The 20,454-nt window shown below is 36.3% G+C and overlaps 1 protein-coding gene across 2 annotated transcripts in view; it reads right to left on the bottom strand.

Moving 5' to 3' along the window:
• Window positions 1-1,941: 1,941 nt before the first annotated feature.
• The window catches only part of PRKD1 (protein kinase D1), a 116,928-nt gene continuing 98,415 nt past the window's right edge, over window positions 1,942-20,454 (bottom strand). For both annotated transcript variants that reach the window (XM_015631592.3, XM_015631591.3), the window contains 8 exons: window positions 20,288-20,340; window positions 19,141-19,213; window positions 18,070-18,176; window positions 17,485-17,646; window positions 16,080-16,178; window positions 14,742-15,009; window positions 5,066-5,151; window positions 1,942-2,950 (listed from right to left, as the gene is read on the bottom strand). In XM_015631592.3, coding sequence (XP_015487078.1) covers window positions 2,732-2,950; window positions 5,066-5,151; window positions 14,742-15,009; window positions 16,080-16,178; window positions 17,485-17,646; window positions 18,070-18,176; window positions 19,141-19,213; window positions 20,288-20,340 — 1,067 coding nt within the window. In that variant the 3' untranslated portion in view covers window positions 1,942-2,731. The remainder of the gene's footprint in view (window positions 2,951-5,065; window positions 5,152-14,741; window positions 15,010-16,079; window positions 16,179-17,484; window positions 17,647-18,069; window positions 18,177-19,140; window positions 19,214-20,287; window positions 20,341-20,454) is intronic.

Genomic DNA, 20,454 nt, shown 5'->3' on the forward strand with positions numbered 1-20,454 from the left:
TTCTATGTACTCCACAGCTAAGTTTTAACATAAATATGTCAAAATATTTGACATATGATTACCAGTACACATGTGGTGGATATGCATAGGATATGGTGCAGCAGAAAAGGAAATACCATCAACAGAGCCTCAGGTCAACACTTAAATGCAGCATAACCACTGTTGGTTTTGCTTCTATGATGAATGTGCAGGAATGTGTTAGCCTAATGGAAAATGGTAAAGGACATGGAAATACTGCCACAGAGTACCTTACCATTCCTTTTTCCTGAGTATGAAAAACAAAGGAAAATGATACAGGGCAACACAACCCCAGATTTGCTTCAGTACACTTTGATGCTGATGTGTCTGGAAGAGCAAATTTCCATTTAGGTTACAAGTTAGGAATCAGTGAATTCATCTGGCTGAAATGCAAACAGTTCAAATTTCACAGTGTAATATTTTTGAACAGCAGCAGGGAAATTTTTAATGTATTATATTGGCTAATGGCAGATTATTTTTTTGAGAAGCAATGAACATTAGCACAAGTTTCTTAAAGTGATGCATCTGAACAAAGTCTTTATGACTCTGGTAATTCTCCTAGTTTCCTTTTAGAAAAGTTAGTTTATTTGACTTGACCCCTGGAGTCCTCATAGCATGGAATTTATATAATCTTTCTATATCCATGAGTCAACCAGTGCACCTGTAAGTTGACTTTTAAATATACTCAAGCACATACACTTTTACTGACAGAAAATTTGATAATCAGCCTATTTTCATACATGTTTACTGTATATACATGTTTATTTATGTTTTACTTTACAATTTTCAATTGATGATTCAGCTTAAGGCTGAAAGAAAAATAAACAATGGCCAATGATTAGCCAAATTTTAGTCTTGTAGGAACATCCTGACTGAAAGTATAGAAATGGCAGAAAATATAGCATGTCAGAATAGCTGACACATTTGACCTTGCCCAACAAGAGCTGCTTCAGAATACGTTAAAAGGCCATGATTATGAGAGACCTTAAGTGGAAAAGGGTTTTGGGTTTTTTGGAAGTGGGAGTAGGGAAAGAAAGTGGGGAGGAAGGAGGAGATTTATAAATAATTTTTCATAATACTTTTTAATTTTCTAGAATTTTTTGTTTGTTTGTTTGAATAGAGGTGCCTTTTCTTCATTTCCTCTATAGTACATACTAAATATCCAGCAGAGGTGCAAAATAGAGAGGAAAAATTCTGGCTTTAGTGATGTTATGTATCTGGCAAAAATTTTCTCAGGACAAAGCTCTTCTTCAATGAAAGAATGGATTTATCTACTGAAAAGCTCATGACTGTAACATAAAAGTAATATTTGAGCAGTGGAGCTCTACCTCATGTGGCTCTTATTATATTAATATCAATATATTATATTAATAATTATATAATAATATATATATTAAATTAGCTCTTTGCGTGCTTCTGCCTCTCATCCAATGTATCTTTACATTTTTAACCTCAGTCTTCAATACCTGTGTATGAACTGGTTTTTTTCCAAGATAGACCAGGTGTAAATTTCAGGTTTTCAGTAAGTTACTCTGTCACAGGTTTTTATAGTGCAGCCTGAATGTCTCTCGCTGTTAAAACTAAATGGCTTAGCATTGGTAGTCTAATAATTTAGAAACAATCAGTATCTTTAAAGTTTTCAGGAAAGCAGAGATCTGCAATACATTGTCAGTTCAGTGGAACTCAGTGGAAAAGCAGAAGCAACACAATTCTCAAGAGACTAAAATGCCTTTAATGCATCCTCAACTTCCCCACTACCTCAGCATGTTTCAAAACTGACCAAACAAAACCACTCTGCTTAGATTCTTATAAAATATGTGTGATAGGTACAGAAGTTACCCAGCTGCATTTTCCCACCTAACTCCACACTGTCTTCTTAAAAATGAATCAGTTTATTCTACATACTTCTGATGCCACTCCAGGTCTGCTTCAAATAGAAAGTTTAATCAATGAACTTATTTAAACAAGACTTTTATTGAAAACATACACAAAGTCAACATGTTATTTAGCTGCTGAATGTACATATTAGAGAATATTCATAATAGAGAAGAATATTTTAAGAAAAGGGGAAATACAACTGACATACTGCGGTTTATATTTTACTAAGGCATTTAGGCTTAAGAGGAAGTTATACTGTGTGCATGTGTATCTATATACACAAACACACAAATACACACACACAGGTTATCTGATTTGAAACTGTACAATTCTATGCAAATCATTATTTTTTGCCTTTTCTATTTTTAGAACACTAAATAAAGCTTTTATCCAAATGGTAGAAGTTGTTCACAGAACAGCAGTTATAATCTACTCTTCAAGAGTTTGCTTACAATTACAATACTAACGATGCACAAAAAACCCCCGAGATCTTCACGGGAAAGTTCTCTCTTACCAAAATGAGGCTCAAGTAAGAAAAACACTAGTTTGCAAAGGCACCGTGGAGACAGGTTTTAATACATTAAATACAACATGAATCATTCACAATAACAAGTTTAGTGTTTCTGGGAACTTTTGTAAATACAACACAGTTGGTCACACAAAAATGTTTCTGTTGATTTGTCTTGGCAACTCAGATATATCAACAGTGTAACAGCATAACAGCTTTGTTCCCATCTGACAGAAAATAATGGCAGTTCTGCAAGGCAAACGTTAAACCTGACCGTATGTATTTATTAATTCCACAGTGTTTTGACAGATTATAGGGGGATGCAACTTAAAGGATGCTGACACGCTCACTGAGGGCTTTCATTTCTGTTTCTTCTAGCTTGGTGTTTTCGTTATGGTTAGCACTTGGACTGATAAGGTGTGCTGGATACTGCAATCCATGTTCCTCGGAATACTGTTCCCACCGGGAGTCATCACTTTCATGGGTGATGTAACGTTCCCCCATTTTACATTCCAGTTCCCTTAAATCTAGCCAGGTTTGGTAGTCCTGAAAAAGAGTAAGAGTATTACCTTTAGATTTGCTCTAGAATGGAAAAATCTTATAACATATAAATGTGAAATCTGCCTAAGGATAAAAATTTCATCTCTAGAGGATTTTTGATAAATTAATTTTATTAAATTGTCAAAAGTATAGTATTGAGATGTTAGAGGTTGTTTTGCAAAATGTATTTATAGATTTTTTATATGTATTTATAGATTGCCATAATATCTAACTGAGGTGTGGTGGTAAAGCAATTCCTCACTCTAGCTGCAAGATGAATAAGGAAGAAGAAACATGCTTAAATCATACATGTAAATTCTAGTCATCTGTATCAGTCAAGACAGTTGAGTTTGCATCTCAGGATAATGATGCAGACCACAAATTCAGCTGGGGCTAGAAAAAACTCCTTTTCCAAATCTGGGCAATTACTGGTTTGCTCAAAGAAACGTACACATCTAAACATTAAGGTAGTTTGGAGCTCTGTTGACTGTTGACAGTCAAATATAAGGCTGGAAGTTAGATGCTGTTTAGACCATCATGCACTGCAGCCTCTCATCTGTCCAAAGTACACAAGTTTAACATTTTCTTTTCTTATTCCCACCCAAAGCATGCATGAAGCTATAGCAATAGAGCCAATCCTAGCCTCATGCAGACTAATCTCTCCTCATGATCTCCTCATGTCCAATTTTCTTTTTTCTCCTTCATCTTGTCTCAGCCTAAGGCACAATCCTAACCACATAGCCAAAGCACCAGAAAGCCCAAACAGAGTAAATGCATAAAGCTTTCATCTTCAGTATCTCATATACTTTGGCCCATTTCTTAAGAGTCATCCTCTCAGAGAACACCACTAAGTCTCACTGCCCTGTAAGGAAAAATAACCACTGCTATCTTACCTTAGCCTGCAAGATAGGACTCTTCTAGACAGAGAATCATCCCATCCCTGGTGCTAGAGCTGCTGCTGAACTGCCTCGCCTTAGTTCACCTCCACTCACTACTACACCAGCAATAAAAGTGGATATAGAGGAAAAGGACCCTGTCCTGTCAGGTGAGACAGCCAGCCTCCTTGCTGCAGACCTTAGCCCAGACACTTCTGGTCCCCAAAGACTCAAGCAAATGCGTTCTGCAGTGGTTGCAAGGGAGAAGAGCAGTCTTGGATGAAAAAACTAGTGAGGGACAGGAAATCTGAGAGGAAGAATGCAAGCTCCAGGTAAATGTTCCTGGGAAAGTTAGGGTGCAGCATGGGCGATTACAGCCCTTTTCCTCCTATACCAGGAGGTCACCATCTACCAAAGTAGGACTCAGTTTTCTGCTTTGATAAAGATTCCTTTGGGATTGAGGATTATGCATCTGGTCTACATCATGCCTGTGCCATGATTGCTTTCCTAGATGCAAACCAAGCTCACTTGGGAGATCCAACAGGCAGATGCACCTGTCTGGCCTCAGCCTGTCCTCTTCTCCAGGGAGGGACCCAATGCCCTGGCCTGGGCTGTCTCCAGGCTTCCCTGCTCCTTGGCTGGGGATGCTGGGACAGGCCCTGGCTCCTCCCTGCTCTGTCTTAGGCCTTAAACTTGCAGTGATTTGGCTGCTGCCAGGATTTTAAAAAAATTACCATATCATATAGTGAGCACAAGGCAGAGACTGCTAGCATCTTAAAAATTCCTTACATCTTGGTTTTTAGTTGAAGAATTCAGTTGATTGTGTTTAATGTATTTTCCTGACAAGCACACAACTTCACTAGTTTTTGTGATGACTGTGAAGTGAAAGCCTGTTGAATAATTTTAATAACAAGTGAATCAGAGTAAACCCCAGGCAATGAAGTAATGTAAGTCAAATGACTACAAGGAGGTTTTTTATATACGTAATTTTCTCAGTAGACAAATATGATGAAGTATTTTTGCAATGTCTTTTGACATGAATGAGAGTTTTATTATTAGAATCTAAGACTTCAGAAATTAATGAGAAACCATAGGTAAATAGGTGAACAAGCACGAGGTCCTAAGGATCTAAAAACATCTTCAGGTTTGTAGATTTTCTTAGATTCTACTGTGCTTAAAAGATGAAGATTTGTTATATGTTTAGAGCCTAAATGCAAAAGAAAAAACATGGAATTTGTAGAAATACCTGTAACCATGGGTGGCTTAATGTTTTGTCCACACTGTAGCGCTTTCTCATTTTCACTTGCAACAAATTATTTATGAGATCAATAGCTGAAAAGAAATAATATTGGAAAATGTTAGTTCAAATGTATTTGTTTCAGCTAGGACATGCAAACAGAGAGCTAACATAGACATGGTAGTTGTAAGAAAGAGGCCAGTTATCCCTTCTTACTCCAGCTTTTTACAAGTTGAAGTCAATGCTGATGTACATGAAGGTACCCATGCAACCCTTCCTAATGGGATTACAGCTGTTTTACTGAACAGTTGCCTGAAAAGAATTCTCACTCAGGTCCTGCCCAAGAGAAAAACAATTCATGTAAGTGAGGTCTACATTCAGCTAACCAGGAGACCCACCAAGGCACAGCTGAAATGCAAGGAGCAAGTTTATTCCATCACCACAGACACAGGGACACGGCTCTGCTGGGCTGGGCTCAGCTCATCCTGGCAGAAGGGGCACTGCCTGCCCCCATGGATCAAAGGGCTGTGTGCAACCACAGTTTATCTCAAGGCTCTGCTTCTGTGATCTCTCTCCCAGCACAAGGCTGGAGCCTGTCTGAGAGTGAGTTATCTCTACATGGGAGTTCTACTTCTCAAAACAGGCAGAGGATGAGCAACACTGGGCATAACAAATGGGGTTTGCCCACACCGACGTTTTTAACAGCAAGGTGTAAGTTGAGTGAGAATATTCACTCATTGCCAAATCTTCCAGTTTTAACATTTTCCTCCCAAGAACAGCATTCCTCAGGCACGACAGTAAACAATATACATGTACACATTTTTCTGAGACTTTCAGTGTCACTTTTAGCTGATAGCAGAACCTCCCCAGTACCTGAGTGAAGAAATCAGGTTCTGTAAGTCACCAACTCTTGCCAATACTGTTCTTTTGAACTGAGCATTGCTTTTTGTTGATTTGCTAGTCAACAGCTGGCAGTTTTAGAAAAGTGAGAGGGCTTCTTTTACAAATTTCATGATTTCATGGATTTGGAGTCAATGATTCACTGAAGTTCATAGAATCACAGAATGGTTTAGATTGGAATGATCCTTAACCAACTCTCCTACCATGGGCAGGGAGACCTTCTAGTAGACCAGATTGCTCAAAGCCCTGTCCAAATTGATCTTGAACACTTCCACAGAAGGAGCAACCACAGCTTCTCTGAGCCAGCTTGTCCCAGTGTATCCCCACCATCACAATCAATAATTTCTTCCTAATATCCTACCCCTTCCTAATAACCAACCTGAACCCACCCTCTTCCAGTTTAAAGCAATTACCCCATGTCCTGTCACTACATGCCCTTGTAAAAGGTCTCTCTTCAGCTCTCTTGTAGCCTCCTTTAGACAGTTCAAGGTGCTATATGGTCTCCCTGGAAACTTCTTTGCTTCAAGCTGAATAAACCCAACCCTTTCACACTAGATATTGTGCTGTGGTGCCTGAAGGGATGAGGTCCATAAGCCAATGACCAGTGCATGGAACTGCAATGAGCAACCCATTTGGAAAAATCTGTGGAATGAGACTGATGAGCTTTGAATGCTATAACAGAAAAATATTAAAAAATAGTAAAAATATTAAAAAATAGTAAAAAAAAAAGCTATAATGAATGGTTAAATCCTATTAGGTGGTGCTAAATGTTCAGCATGTGGAAAGTTACTATCCTTCCAGAATAACTGACTAGCCACAAGGAATGATAATATTCCTGCAAATTTTCCATTTTGTCACATACCTTGGCATGTCCAAAGTATGCTGGTTTATATCCCAATTTCTCTGTTTATATCATGGTGACAGGGAAAGATGCTCTTGAAAGTAACACAGACACACAGCACCACTGAGGGGCACTGGGTCTGAAACACGTCAGATGGATATTGTTGCCAGCTAGGTATTAAGGGAGCTGAATAATCATCTTGTCTGTTTTTAGAGTATGAGATGGGATGGAATTCTTTAAAGCGATTATCTCTGAGGTTGTATTTTGTACAACAATATGGAAAAGCTTTTCTTTTTTAACAGAGACTTCCTCTCTGCAGGCTCAATTTGCCATCTAGGGCTTTATGTGTGTTTCTGCCATGGGGCAGAGACAATGAAAACAATGTCCAGGAAAATGGGGACACACACAGCAGTCTTGGATTGACAGACAAACCTATTCTTAGCAATAGGAGACTATCACTAAAGCAGCCCTGACTTCCTGGTGATGAATACTGTCTTGGAAATCAAAGCACTCATGGGAATGATAGAAAATAAATCTCAGGACTCATGACAAAGGAAGTATTGCCAGAGGCTCCGAACCATTCTTTTCCTGGAACAGATGGTCCTAATTTTACTTTTCTGTTGCGGACAAACAGATTCTTATCTACTGTCTCTTTTAGCATCAAGTACAGTTAATGCTAAGTTCTCTAACTCATTTTTATTTTGTTCCCTCTCAAAATGCTGATGAACTGTATGTGGGATAAGGAATTCAGTAGATATCCAGTAGGACCATTACTGACATCCATCTTAAAACTCATTTGTTTTCCAAAATAGTGGGGTTGATCTTCCTCCTCTTTATTGGTAAGAGACATTCCCAAGTTCCAAGCTATGGGGAAGAGATTGGAAAGTCAGTCACACATGACGGTTTTGATATCACCTATCAAAAAGTAGTGACCATTGTTTTTATCTGATATTTCAAAGAGGAAAACATAGTCCCTTACCCACTGCAGTATATCTGGGTATCAGCAAACTTCAGCATCTTCTGCTACACTGTCAACTTCCTCTTAAATTCAGCAAACTTACAGTAAGACTTTAGTCTGTCTTTTGATACATAAGCTAGTGTTGAATGTTAATTTAGTAGGACTACCATTTCTTTATTATTTCTAGTGGTATTTGGGTGTGTATGATCTTCAGAGTTCATTTTTCAATCATTTACTACGAATCTCAGTTTGGAGAATAGGTCAAGAACTTGATGAAGAGGTTGATTGTCCTGGTAATTGCTGCAATGTAGGTGCACGTACCCCAGCATGTGCCTTGGCAACTGTCAAGTACCTACTGAATGTTCTTACTGCCACTGAGGGCTGATAAATGTCTCTATTACATTTCTTCTGTGCAACCCACTGGAAGCAGATATGACTGTGAGCCTTACAAGTGATGAAATCATATTTAGCTATTCAACCTCCCTCAAGTAACAACAGGATGAGGGGCCCCTTTGCCCCTTTTTTCACTTCAGGACAAGGATGTATTACATGTAATGACATATTTCTTTGTATTCTTGGGGGAAATTGCCAATGGCTTGTTGAACAGACCAGAAAGGCACTGATCTAGAAAAAAATCACTAGAGAAAGTGCACAAAAAAAGACAGGGAAGAAAACTATGATGAGAGTGAAAAGGCAGTTTCCCTAGATGGTTACAATTGTCAGTATTGAGCAATCGAGAACAGTTTACACAGATAGTCTGACTGTTTCCCCACTGGAATACTGCTGTCTCTCTAACCAGTTTTGCTGTTTGTTTTTAGTTTTTTATCGAAGGTTCTTTCTGCCAGGAAGGTTTTGCCTATCCCTTGCCTCTTAAGAAATAAGCACAAATAAATAAATAAGCAGAAAAGCAACATGACTACTAGAAGTACACAGGAAGTAGAAACTCAAACTATCTGATACAACTTCACTTGCTTTATTACTCTATTACTCAAAGTTTTCAAATTTAAGTGAAGGAAGAAAACATGAGTTTCAACAGCAATGAGCCTTCGCTACTTTTTATCAGGAAATCATTCAAATCAAGAAATGCCACTTCTTGATCTTGTAAGAGCTCTGTCTGAGTAACAGAAGTCAAGATGCAAGTGATAGATACAGGCAGGGCAACAAAACAACAGCGCAATGTAAAGCAAAGAAGAATCTAGAAAGCTTAATGATGACATTGTGAGCTCTGGAATTAAAATGCTTAAAAGATATGTAGAAAGTTCACGGTTTTTCTCTCTGTTTAAACTCACAAAAACCCCATCCTGTTGTGACAGTGTCCTGACAACCACTATCTTACAAAGCTTAGTCTGGCTTCAATTCATGTAAAATGAATGAACAGTAAGATTGTTGACTCAATTTCTGAATTTAAAAAAAAATCACATAATTGTTTGATGATTAAGTTTTAAGCAGTTGCACTTCTTAAAAACACTGAAGGTAAAAATTTGGAAGGAATTAACACTTATTTTAGACATACAATCTCAGGGGACTAAATTTGGTCATCATCTGTTACAAAATTAAATATTCTGTCTAAGAGGATAAAGCAGTTTTGAGGAGAGAGTGGTAACTACATTTTTAGTATTTTTATGTATTTTTATGCATTTTCACTGATTATTTTTTTTTAATCGGGTTTTAAAGTAATCCTTATCAGACATTTTAGGAGCTTTATAAAATTTTACAGTATTCCTCTGTAAAATCAGTAATTAAATAAATTCAGAGTATTAAGAAAGACCACCTATGGTCTGCACACACTCTACAGGAATGCACCAGGTTATCACCAAGAAGGCAACCTGAGAGAAAGCTCAGAGAGGATTAGGGAAGTGCTTTTTCTAACCCTTTTATGGGCTCCTGTTTACCTTCCATGATAGTGTAAGCAGTCAGCTGAGGACAGCTTCCTGGAGCTGGAGACTTTGTTAAAGGCAATAAACTAGCCAACTACTCCTGTCTTTTAGACAGGTGATCATTCAGCAGAATTCCCAACAGAAAAAATACAAATGCAAACTTTAGAAATCTCTGTATCCCTTTGATTTTAGGAATGATGGCTCTTTAGTTTCAATTCAGTGGAAAGAACCTTCACAGTCAGGAGGCTCATGACTCTTTACTGCTTATGCAAATTTATTAATATGGCAAATAATTAATTGTAGTACAGAAAAAGTCACAATTTCCCCTCTAAGCATCAAATTAACACAATAATTACTTTTAACAGGAATGACTGCTTTAACTCAATTAGGATGTGACCTACACATCAATGTGAAAGTTTACAAAACATCTGAAAACTCTATACAAACGTATCATTCATTTAGTCCTTCCCAAAGATTTAAACTTTTTATGTAACCAATAAACAAGAAATAAATTTAAGGAGATATATATATATATATATATATCCTAAATTAATGATAAATTTATAATTTATTAAGAATTTTTAAAGTACGCCTAGAATACTATCTACTCTTACTGCCATCATTTGAACAAATTTAAGCTGCTGCCACTAATATGGAAGGTCCAGGACTTCTTAGGCCCTGGATTTTTCTAAGAATAGGTTAACTGATTAGAGATCATCATTGTTATAATCTTTTCATACACACAAATCCCTTTCCTGCTGCTGGTCAATACAGCTTTGTTTACAAATGCGCTAGTGTGCATGCAGTTATTTTAACATAAAATGATTTTAAGCTGGCTGAGATTTTAAGGAACATACATTCAGCTGTACCCTCAGAAGAAATTCTTGGCAGTTCTAAGTTGTACCTTACAAGAGATGTTTTCTAATACTAATTTATCCTACCAAATGTGTAAGTAGAGCCAAGACCTCTGTTTCAACAGCTAGCTAAACATTCACAGAGGCAGGAGCATCTTTGAGCTATAACATGCATTGACCTCCTCGTACTCGGTGCTCACTCATTCATGTGACTTTCTCATTAATGTGTGAAGCACTCAGTTTCTATTCACATTATGTTGTAACAAGTATAAATAAATACTGGCTCAAAGGCAGCTGTGGTATTTATTTATGACTACAAAACATTGTAACAGGAACACCATGACAGAATTTAATGCGTGATAGGAATTGCACCATTTCCTCCCAAATTATTTTAATATTATGTAATGTGAAGCACCTACTCAATGATGTGCACATCACATAGCCCATCAGGCTAGTAGTAACAGCTGTGCTGGTGGTAGCTGATGAAAAAAAGAATTATAAATACAATGTTTTCTGAAAATATGACAGCAGAATGAAACATAACATGAATAATTCCAACCTTGACATAGCACATTTTAGGATCATACAGTTCAAACGAATAGCCACCACACTGAAGACATAGTACATAAAATGTACTAACAGTAGAGAGACAAAATCCATCATGGAGTTCTATCTATATTTAGCAGTGTTTATTTCTTGTAACATGTAGCTAAGTGAAAATAAATTTCTTGAGATGATGCAGATTTGGTAGACTGGAAGGTCAAAGCTGGAAGCAAACAGTAAAGCTGTTGAAAACAGCTGGTTTCATGTTCGAGATGTGAAATTTAAAGCTATAAAATAGATAAGAGTTCTGCAATTAAATTCCTCTATATCAGTATCTAGCAAAATGCCAGAATGAAGACTGAGTTAAGTTCAAATTGTCATACAGCAATTCAGTGAATTTAGAAATGTAGCTTGGCTTAACAAACATTGACGACAGAGCAGAAATAGACTGGGCACCAAAATGCTGAATGGCTCTGACAAAAACTGGTTTTCAAAAACATACTGATGACTACCACAAAAACTACCTATCTCTAGTAATGTGTTACAATTCTATTTAGACATCTGAAAGCAGACCCAGGTTTTGGGATGTGTTCTTTCAAAAGAGTGACGTTACTGGGAAAATACAGAAAAATGCAGCCACTTAGGTAAAAAAACAGAATTCCCTATGGAGAAATCTGATACCTACAAAATTGAAAGGTCTTAGTTTTCCTAAGGTGCATTTTAATGGGGAAAAGGAAGGACAAAGCATTACACAAAAAAGATAAATTTCTCATCAGGAAGAGTTGATTAAATTAATCCAGGAGTTGTGGTATCAGACAGACACATTATGAAAAAAGAGGACTCAGTGAATGACTAGACCATATAAATGACTGGCAGTGAAGACAACTTGATGGTGACTTAAAAACCTTAAGCACTCAAAAAATATTATCCTCAAATAGGTTTGTTCTTTTGTCTTGGTTTGTGACTGCAGATTTTTATTTTAAGAATTTCTATAAAATGCTACAGAAAAAGTAACTATCAAAAAAATAAACTAACACAGACAAGAATATTGCACAATATGACACACATTTTCTCCAAAATGCAACCTATCTCCATGTGCTTTTCCAATGAATCTGTTAGACTTTATTATTTATATTACCATGCAGTTCAAATGTAATGGGTCATGTGTTTTTTATGAATCTATCACCTCATATTTTAAATTGCACTGAATATCAGGTGATATTCAGTGCAATTTAAAATTTTAAAAGCCAATTTTACTTGAAGACCAGTAATTAGCGACGTAATATTTAATGGGAATATTTAGGGTACTTTACCACTCTTGTTACTTTTCCAGACACATTGTTAACATATGATCAGTCTCATTTTTTTCTTTTAAAGTTTTGCTATCTTCTGCCTTCCAGCTCATAAATTAATATGCTATTGTTTGGCAAGGATCAGGAAAAGCATGTAGTGTGCACTAAAACCAAAGTGGTGCTAAACACAGCATAATTCACTCTAATTGCTGCACTATCTATTAAATTCAAAGAAATACATGCTTTTTCCTCTTTGATTACAATAAAAATAGAAGATGGCAATAACTAAGTTTAGCTATTCTTGAACTTTTTACAAGAGCAGTGGTCTGAAGAGAGCACTGGAATAGCTGCAGTTGCAAGAATTTTTAGATATTTGGCTCTCTGAGTCACAATAATAATCATGGACAAGACACAAAAGGTTTAACTGCTGTTTTGCCTTTCCTTAGCACCACTCTTTGCAATAAGCATGCAGAAGTTCCTTCATAAAACCTTTAGAATAATAGGCATTTCTCCCCTAAATGATTCAATCATTTACGGCATTAATTAACACGGCTGTTAATTAACAGCTGTTAATTAATTAATACTGTTCAGAACAGTAACCCAGATTAGATGTGTCAGGACACGAGGACAGGTTTGCATTTTAACCATGCTGCTCTGTCAGAGGTACCAGAAGCTGGATGGAGCCAGCATGGGCAGCTCCTGCCCTCTGACAAGCTGTGCAGGAGAGTGGAGCAGGACATGAGAAAAACATTCCTTTATTTTCCCTAAGTAACATGCAATTTGAGTTCAAAATTGAGCTCTAAAAAGCAGCCTTATCAAGTAATACTTGGACAGAGATCCACACTTCAGCTCCCTGTGTCACACGTAATGGAATCTCTTCAGACATTTTCCAGCTTTTCATTTAGCACAATAGAGTGGTTCATCACCTAGCAATCCAAAATATGTAGTAAAATCACAATGTATAAGCAGATTTTCATTAAGTAATTTGTTAAAGTGTGTTTCCCTCCCTTCTGCATGTTTTCAGCCTGGTATCCATCAACTCCTAATGAAGGCTGTGATTCCACAAATGGAGAGATAACACCCAAGTAGGTGAATTTTCTGTAGGTGCTCCACTGAATCTTCACCTCTGAGTGCAAAAATTGATCTTCTGTCTACCACAGTAGAAACTTGTGGGAGACAATTTCTTGCAGCTTCCCCTGTGTTGATTGCTGTTTGCTTATCTCGAGCGACAGATAAAGCATTGCTGCCAACAGATTCTGTCAGCTTACATATCAAAGTGTGTGGAGGTTCAGGAGAACTTCAGTGTGTAATTGTGCAGATTTATAGCTTTTTTTTTCCTCCAACAGATTTCAAACTTCATCTGCTACTGAGATAAAATAACAAACAATGCTCTCAGAGCATTTTCAGAAGAGAATTTCACATGGCTGTAATATATATTATAGCAAGCATTAGGCACACTGCTCTAAACTATTCTTAACAGGTATGTCAAACATATACCTGAAAACCAGAAAAGCGGTACTGTAAATACCAGAAATTATAAATGCTAATACTGTAATTCAGTTTGGCACATATTACAGTTCAGAAAAGGATATAAGAATCTGATGCATATAAATGTTTCTTTAAGACTTAAAATCCTGCAGAATTCTGGCCTAAAAAAAATAAAATCCTGAAGAAAATCAAGTTGCCTGAAAATGTTATATATGTGAAAATCTTAGTGAAACCCCATGTGCCTATTTTTTAAAATGCCCTACTTAGTTGTGTTTAGACACATTTTTAATAGAACTAATTTACCTTCTTTAGAGATGTTCCTAGTGAACCAGTCACATTGTTCTTTTGTTTTTTATCAAAAGTCTTTGATGCCATTGACCAGAACTCAAGTTTCAAAGGTCTCACAGTTATCTCCAAGCCTTTTCCCCCTGCATAAAATCTCTTGTATGACATTTTCTCACACCATTCCTGAAATCTTATCTACGGAATTGTTCACCTGTACATTCTCCACACAGAGATATCAGAGTACAGCATCCTATTGAAACCAAACTCAATTACTGGAACAAGTAGAACAAGAAACAGACTGCATATGCAATAGAGCTGAATGATGAGGTAGGTAAATAAATATACACAAGACCAATTACAGCAGCTAAAGCTCCCCACAGATTCTATAGCAATCTCATCTGTAGGTGGTTATGTGCCTTCTTCAACACCTGCAGGGGAGATCCCATGCTAGAAGATTATGCCATATGCAGTCTATACATGCTCTGTAGGAAATGTCTACAGCAGCTGATAGCACAAAACAGACACATTACATTACTGGAATTTTTTTTTGTTGCTTTTAAATTCTGTTATGTACAGAAAAAATATAAAAGCAAAATACATCTACTCTTTTTAGCACTTATATAAGAACAGCCACAAACAGGTATTACCTTCAAGAGAAATTTCCTTCCATGGGTTAGGTGGATACATGAAAGCAGCATTCTGGATTTGGTCATGTATGTCTTCATCTTCATTGAATGGAAAGGTACCACTGAGGCTTACATAAATGATGACACCCACTGACCACATATCCAGGGATCTGTTATAGCCTTTGTTTCTCAGAACCTCTGGAGCAAGATAGGCTGGTGTTCCTACAACTGAACGCCTAAATGATTTCTCTCCAATGATTCGGGCAAAGCCAAAATCACAAAGTTTTACCTGTTTAATGAAAAATGCTACAGTAAGACAGACATTATTTTTATTATCAAATACATAGTTGAGAAACTTTTATCATCAATTAGTTGCAAGATGCATCTCTACTGTTCCTTCAAGGGTACTTTTTTATAAACTCCTCTTTGAGAGGAATATTCTTATTCCACTGAAACAGTAGACTGGAATACCAGTCCATGGTATCTCTTCTGTTCCTTCATTCCATGAATAAAACACAGTTGTGGATAAGCTTAACAGCTCAGGTTCCCAATGAAAGTAGTAATATATAGTAATACTTATATACTTATAATATTACTAGTTCATAGCATAAGAACACATCAAATAGAAAAATTGTTTTACCTATGGCTTTTTCCTAAAATGAGCAACTTGACAAAATTTAGCTCTTAAACTTCCACTTTTATTTTATTGTGGTTATTATTCTAGTTATACTCTGCCTCTCTGCAAACTTCCTTGTCTGAGTTCTACAAAGTAACAGATTAAGGGGCTTGAAAATTCTCACTTAACTCAGTACAGATTATTTCCTTCCAATTATTGATATTATTTCAAAATTATCAATAGTACTCATTTTGAATATGGAAGACTGAGGGAGATTACAGAAGAACTCTGTAGACTGAAGGTAACAGAAGTTGATAAATATACCTTTTAATGAGAAATATAACCAGTCAGAATGTATATTTAAATATCCTGTGATCTACGTGGCATTTAAATTCATAGAATTGGAGAAGAAGCTCCTGTTCTTCGTGAGCCCTACCTAATCCTTCAGAAAAATAACTTTGTTCCTGGAGCAAATCAACCAGCCAAGTAATTTGTGCTGTAGTGGTGAGCAAATTAGAAATGATCAGACGAGTACCTATGTCAAACTTGAAGATGTAGTTCAATATTTTAGACAAATGGCAAGAGTCAAGGATTTTTAAACATCTTTATAAAGTGGTTTGAATAAGTGATCTTACCTAAAAATTCTGTGCAGACTGGTCACTAATCATTTTCTTGTTTACATAAACATTGCTAGCACTATTAACTAGAACAATTTACCTTAAGACAGGGCATTTTCTACTTGCCTGTGGGAAAGGATCAGCTGATGCCAGTAACACATTTTCTGGTTTGAGGTCACAATGAACAATATTTTTGAAATGGAGATGTCTTAAAGCAACAAGGATCTGTGAATAAAAAAATCATATTATGGTTGTTTGTTTTATATTGTTTGAACAGTACCAGTGACCAGAGAAGCAAGGACTGGTGTGAAGAAAAAACAATCCAAGAAGAATGTACTTTTTGCAAGAATGTCAACAATGAAAAAGAAAAACCCAACACAAACCAAAATGCTGTGCCTCAAGTTTTCTTGATGTTTCACTGCATCAAATATGATTTTTCCCTCTCCAAGAGTTTACATTATAAACAACTTTTAAAAACTGGGTTCTAAGTATTTGTTTACTTTTTTGTGCATTAAATCTTTGAATGCAGAATCACATTTCATATCTAGACTCAAATCATTTCACAGAAATACTATATGATCCAACTGAAGTGTTTTCTTGATGAGGGAAAGAATGGAGAGTATTGTATGTATTTTTGTTATGTTAAGTACACATAAATGTAATAAAAATGTAACATATAGCCATCCTTTTTGTGTGGCTTTAATTCAATTCCTTGTGTTTGGTCAGGAGCTGACAGAATTTGCCACTCTATTGGAGCAGTGAATGCTGAGGAGGTTGAATGAACCTGTGAACAGAAGAAATCAAATTCTAAAGCTGCTGGCAGCTCTGCCCATTAAAGCCTGGGCAAAACCTAAATAAGGGATTTATAATAATAAACACCATAATACTGTTGCTCCTGCTACTTTCTTTTTTCTTGACTGCTGAAACATGGGCTTCTCTGACTGTGAGGTAGCTCACTACCGATGTGTGTACCTAAATTTAAACCAGTATTTCGGGCAGCCAAAGAAGCAGTATGATAATATTACAGGAATATAAGAGCAGAAAGCTCAAATAAATCCCATAACAAATTGTTAGTAGAAGTAATAATGGAATCCAGACTCAGACACTACTACTGCACAGGTAGCATTGAGATCCAATCTCAGCAGAGAAAATAGGTTTAACTATGCAGAGTATGAAGTGCAGTGGTTTGATATCAGGTAGTTCAAGAGGCTCAAATTTCTTTTTGTAGGTCTTCAACAGTTTGCTTTTAGTGCTTTCCTTTCTTGTGCTTAATTCATCCATCACATGAGAAACTGTAGCTTGATGTCCCCTCCATCCAGCAGCCAACAGCTCTACATGTGTCTAGTTTTAAGTCCTCATAATGGTTTACTATCAGATGACGTACACTAATGTAAAGAAAGCTGTTTTACCACCCCTGCTTAACTCAGATTTTCACAAACCAAACAGGTAAATTATGTGAAAAGGAAAACATAAGAAACAGTGATAATAATTGACCTCAAATCTCCTTCTAGGTCTATAATTAATTTCTTACCTGAGTAATTAAAAACTTAGTTATTCTCTCTGGCAATCTGCCCTTTTCACTTGACAAGATCATTTCCAGCATGTCTCCATGGAGTTTTTCCATAACAACAAAGACTCTTTCTGGCGTCTCAAACATACACTCCAGATTTACAACCCCAGGATGATGAAGATTCTATTGAAGATAAATACAGCACTAGATTTCTCAATATGATCAGTAGCTTTTATCATTACGTAGCCAGACTTCAGACCCCCATCTAAACCAGACAATGTTTCAGTATTTCATAATTTAAACTGTGTGCCTAACCTGTATGCAACAGGGACAAAATTGTTAGGGGCAGTACAGGAGTATGTACAAATTTCAAATTACTTTAACATACATTTTCTTTATTGTGCCTGGTGCTTAAAATTGCAGAAATTGTAACTCCTAGTGTGACATTGCTGATACATTTGGGTTTGGCTTTTTATGGAAAATAAGCATCAAAAATACTAATATTTTTGCAAAAACATTAGTGATTATAAATTAAAATCTTTATATATCTGATATTTTTAGAAATAAATAATGGAGCTGATACAGTAAAAAAAACCAGAAAAGTACCTGTAAAATGGCAACTTCATTACGAAGTTGACTTTCCTGTTTAGTTGGAAATCTTAGTTTATCAATTATTTTAATGGCAACATCTCTTCCAGTTTTGCGGTGCTTTCCTGCATTAATAAAACAAAAGCTCTCTATCAATTAAAATTATTAATTATGAAAAGTGTTGCTTTTTCATAGGTTGTACAAATGGCCATAACCAAGTAGTTCTCAGGGCTGGTTTGCAGATAAGACATTAAAAGTTTTCTGTTATTTCTCTTCTTTCTACCCTTTAAGAGCTGAACTTTTCTTAATGTTGCCTGACAAAGATGTTTAAACATTTAAACGAATATATGAGAAAGTCAGGTCTTCATTTCAACAGTATAGATGCAGATTTAATTTACTCATATATATATGCAAGCTGCAGCTGAATTCTGTGCAACTGGTTGGTTGTAGACTTAACTCCTTCACTGGTAGCTCCACAGTAGCAAATAATGAAATATGTGATAGCCTTTAGGCATGTTAGTGCATGTCCCAGGTTTATCAGAGAGCCAGAGATACCTCAGTGAGAAATTTGTTGTTAGTTCTCACTTCACACTGTCTCAAACAACAGCTGTACCTAAACATACCCCCAAAAAACTGCTGAATAAAGGAGAAAATAGAGAGGAAAAAATAATAAGAAAATAAAAAGAGAACCAATTCTACTACTGAAGCTACTGAAGAAGTAATAAAAAAATGCTATGTAAATATGTAAAGAAACACAGAAGGGAAAATAATATTTTTTTCATTCATTACAGTTCTCCAAAAGAACAGCTTTCTGCACTTCAGATGCTTTCTGCATTTCAGGTGCTTTATTAGAACTTACAGAGAAAATGAAGCTATTGATATACACTGACCCACTACTGGGCAGAAGACTTCAGTCTAAAAAATTACTTCATCAACATAAACCATAAACATATTTTGTTGACTGTATACTGCTTAAATGAAACAACAGACAGCTAATTTCTGCAACAAAACATTTCAGAGTTCAAATACTTTCCCCATTGGAGAAAATTTTTATCTTAAGCACAATTGTATAACACACCAAAGCCTTACCTCCATAAACAATTCCAAACTGTCCTGATCCCAATACTTCATCTGGGAAGATCTGGTATACAGTGCTAATATCCTGTTTATACAAACAACAGATATTAAGCCCTAAGGATATGGAAAGAAAATTTGTATTTAATTTGCTTTTTCTAGTGGGAATTAGCATTCTTTTAGTGCAGTTCATTTTAAAATATATAATCTGCCAAAAAATTCAGGTGTGTTTTCTTACAAGCCATAGTAACTATAATTGCTGTAAAAGCTGATTAATCTTCAACAGGTTCACTCAGAGGAGTAAAATATTCCATTTGTGCCAGAGAGGCAGTCTCATGTCTCACTATTACTCAATGCTGTAACACAGGCTAAAGCACAAGCTGTTAGCAGATTCATTTGGGAGATTCAAACAAACATAACTCTTGCAGGTCAGTTTTATTTTCCTGATATGTACCCAGCAGCATATACAACAAAGAGTAAAAGAGTGTCTGATTCATAATAAAGGCTGCCTTTTTATTAGGAAATAAACGGACGTATCCCTAGCAGGCAATTTTTTGCAATCTTTTTCTGACAACTACCAGAGCTGTCCCAAAGCTTTAGCTAGCTGCAGGGAGTATCTATTTTTTCCATCTGCCATGAGATAGAAAGCAAGCAGTGTGACTGCTTAACTTGAACACATGACCTGTGTCTAACTGTCCCAGAGTAAAAGAAACCCAGAATTCTCTATGCGTGTGTTATGACATATTAAACTCCTCCTTTGGATAGAGTTCCATTTTTGTACACCAGAGAATATCTGATCTCTCAGATATGACAGGAAATGGTATATTCACCAAGGTTTGTGGTCATTTTTACAAGGTTCAGCTGACAAATTCAATGAACTAGTAATTTCTACACCTCGCTTTTCCATTTGGTAATTAACATCCTACACAGATCCACAGTTAAAGCCTGTGAAATTACCCATACATAATTCCTGCATCTCGAGAAAAGGTGCCACAAAGATGGTTTTTGTCAAAATTAAAAAAGCTAATTATTTGTTAATTTCTTCAAAGTAAGTGAGAAATGGCTGAAGGGAACTCCCCTAACACTCCTCTTGAAAAGCAGATCAATGACTTTGCCAGTTTAATCATAGCATGTCTAACACCAGCATCCAGAGAACACTCACCACGTTTTCTTGGACTTGGCAGTTTGACACAGAAATACTGATGGATATATCCCCTGGGGAAGCAAGCAAAATATACTTTAGATTGCTGTGCTTTTAGTTCAAACATGTAGTAATAGGAAATGACATTCATATTACATCAGTATCTACTGACAGCTTTAGAAATTGGA

Source organism: Parus major, chromosome 5 (genome assembly GCF_001522545.3).
Source record: "Parus major isolate Abel chromosome 5, Parus_major1.1, whole genome shotgun sequence".
Classification (NCBI taxonomy): domain Eukaryota; kingdom Metazoa; phylum Chordata; class Aves; order Passeriformes; family Paridae; genus Parus; species Parus major.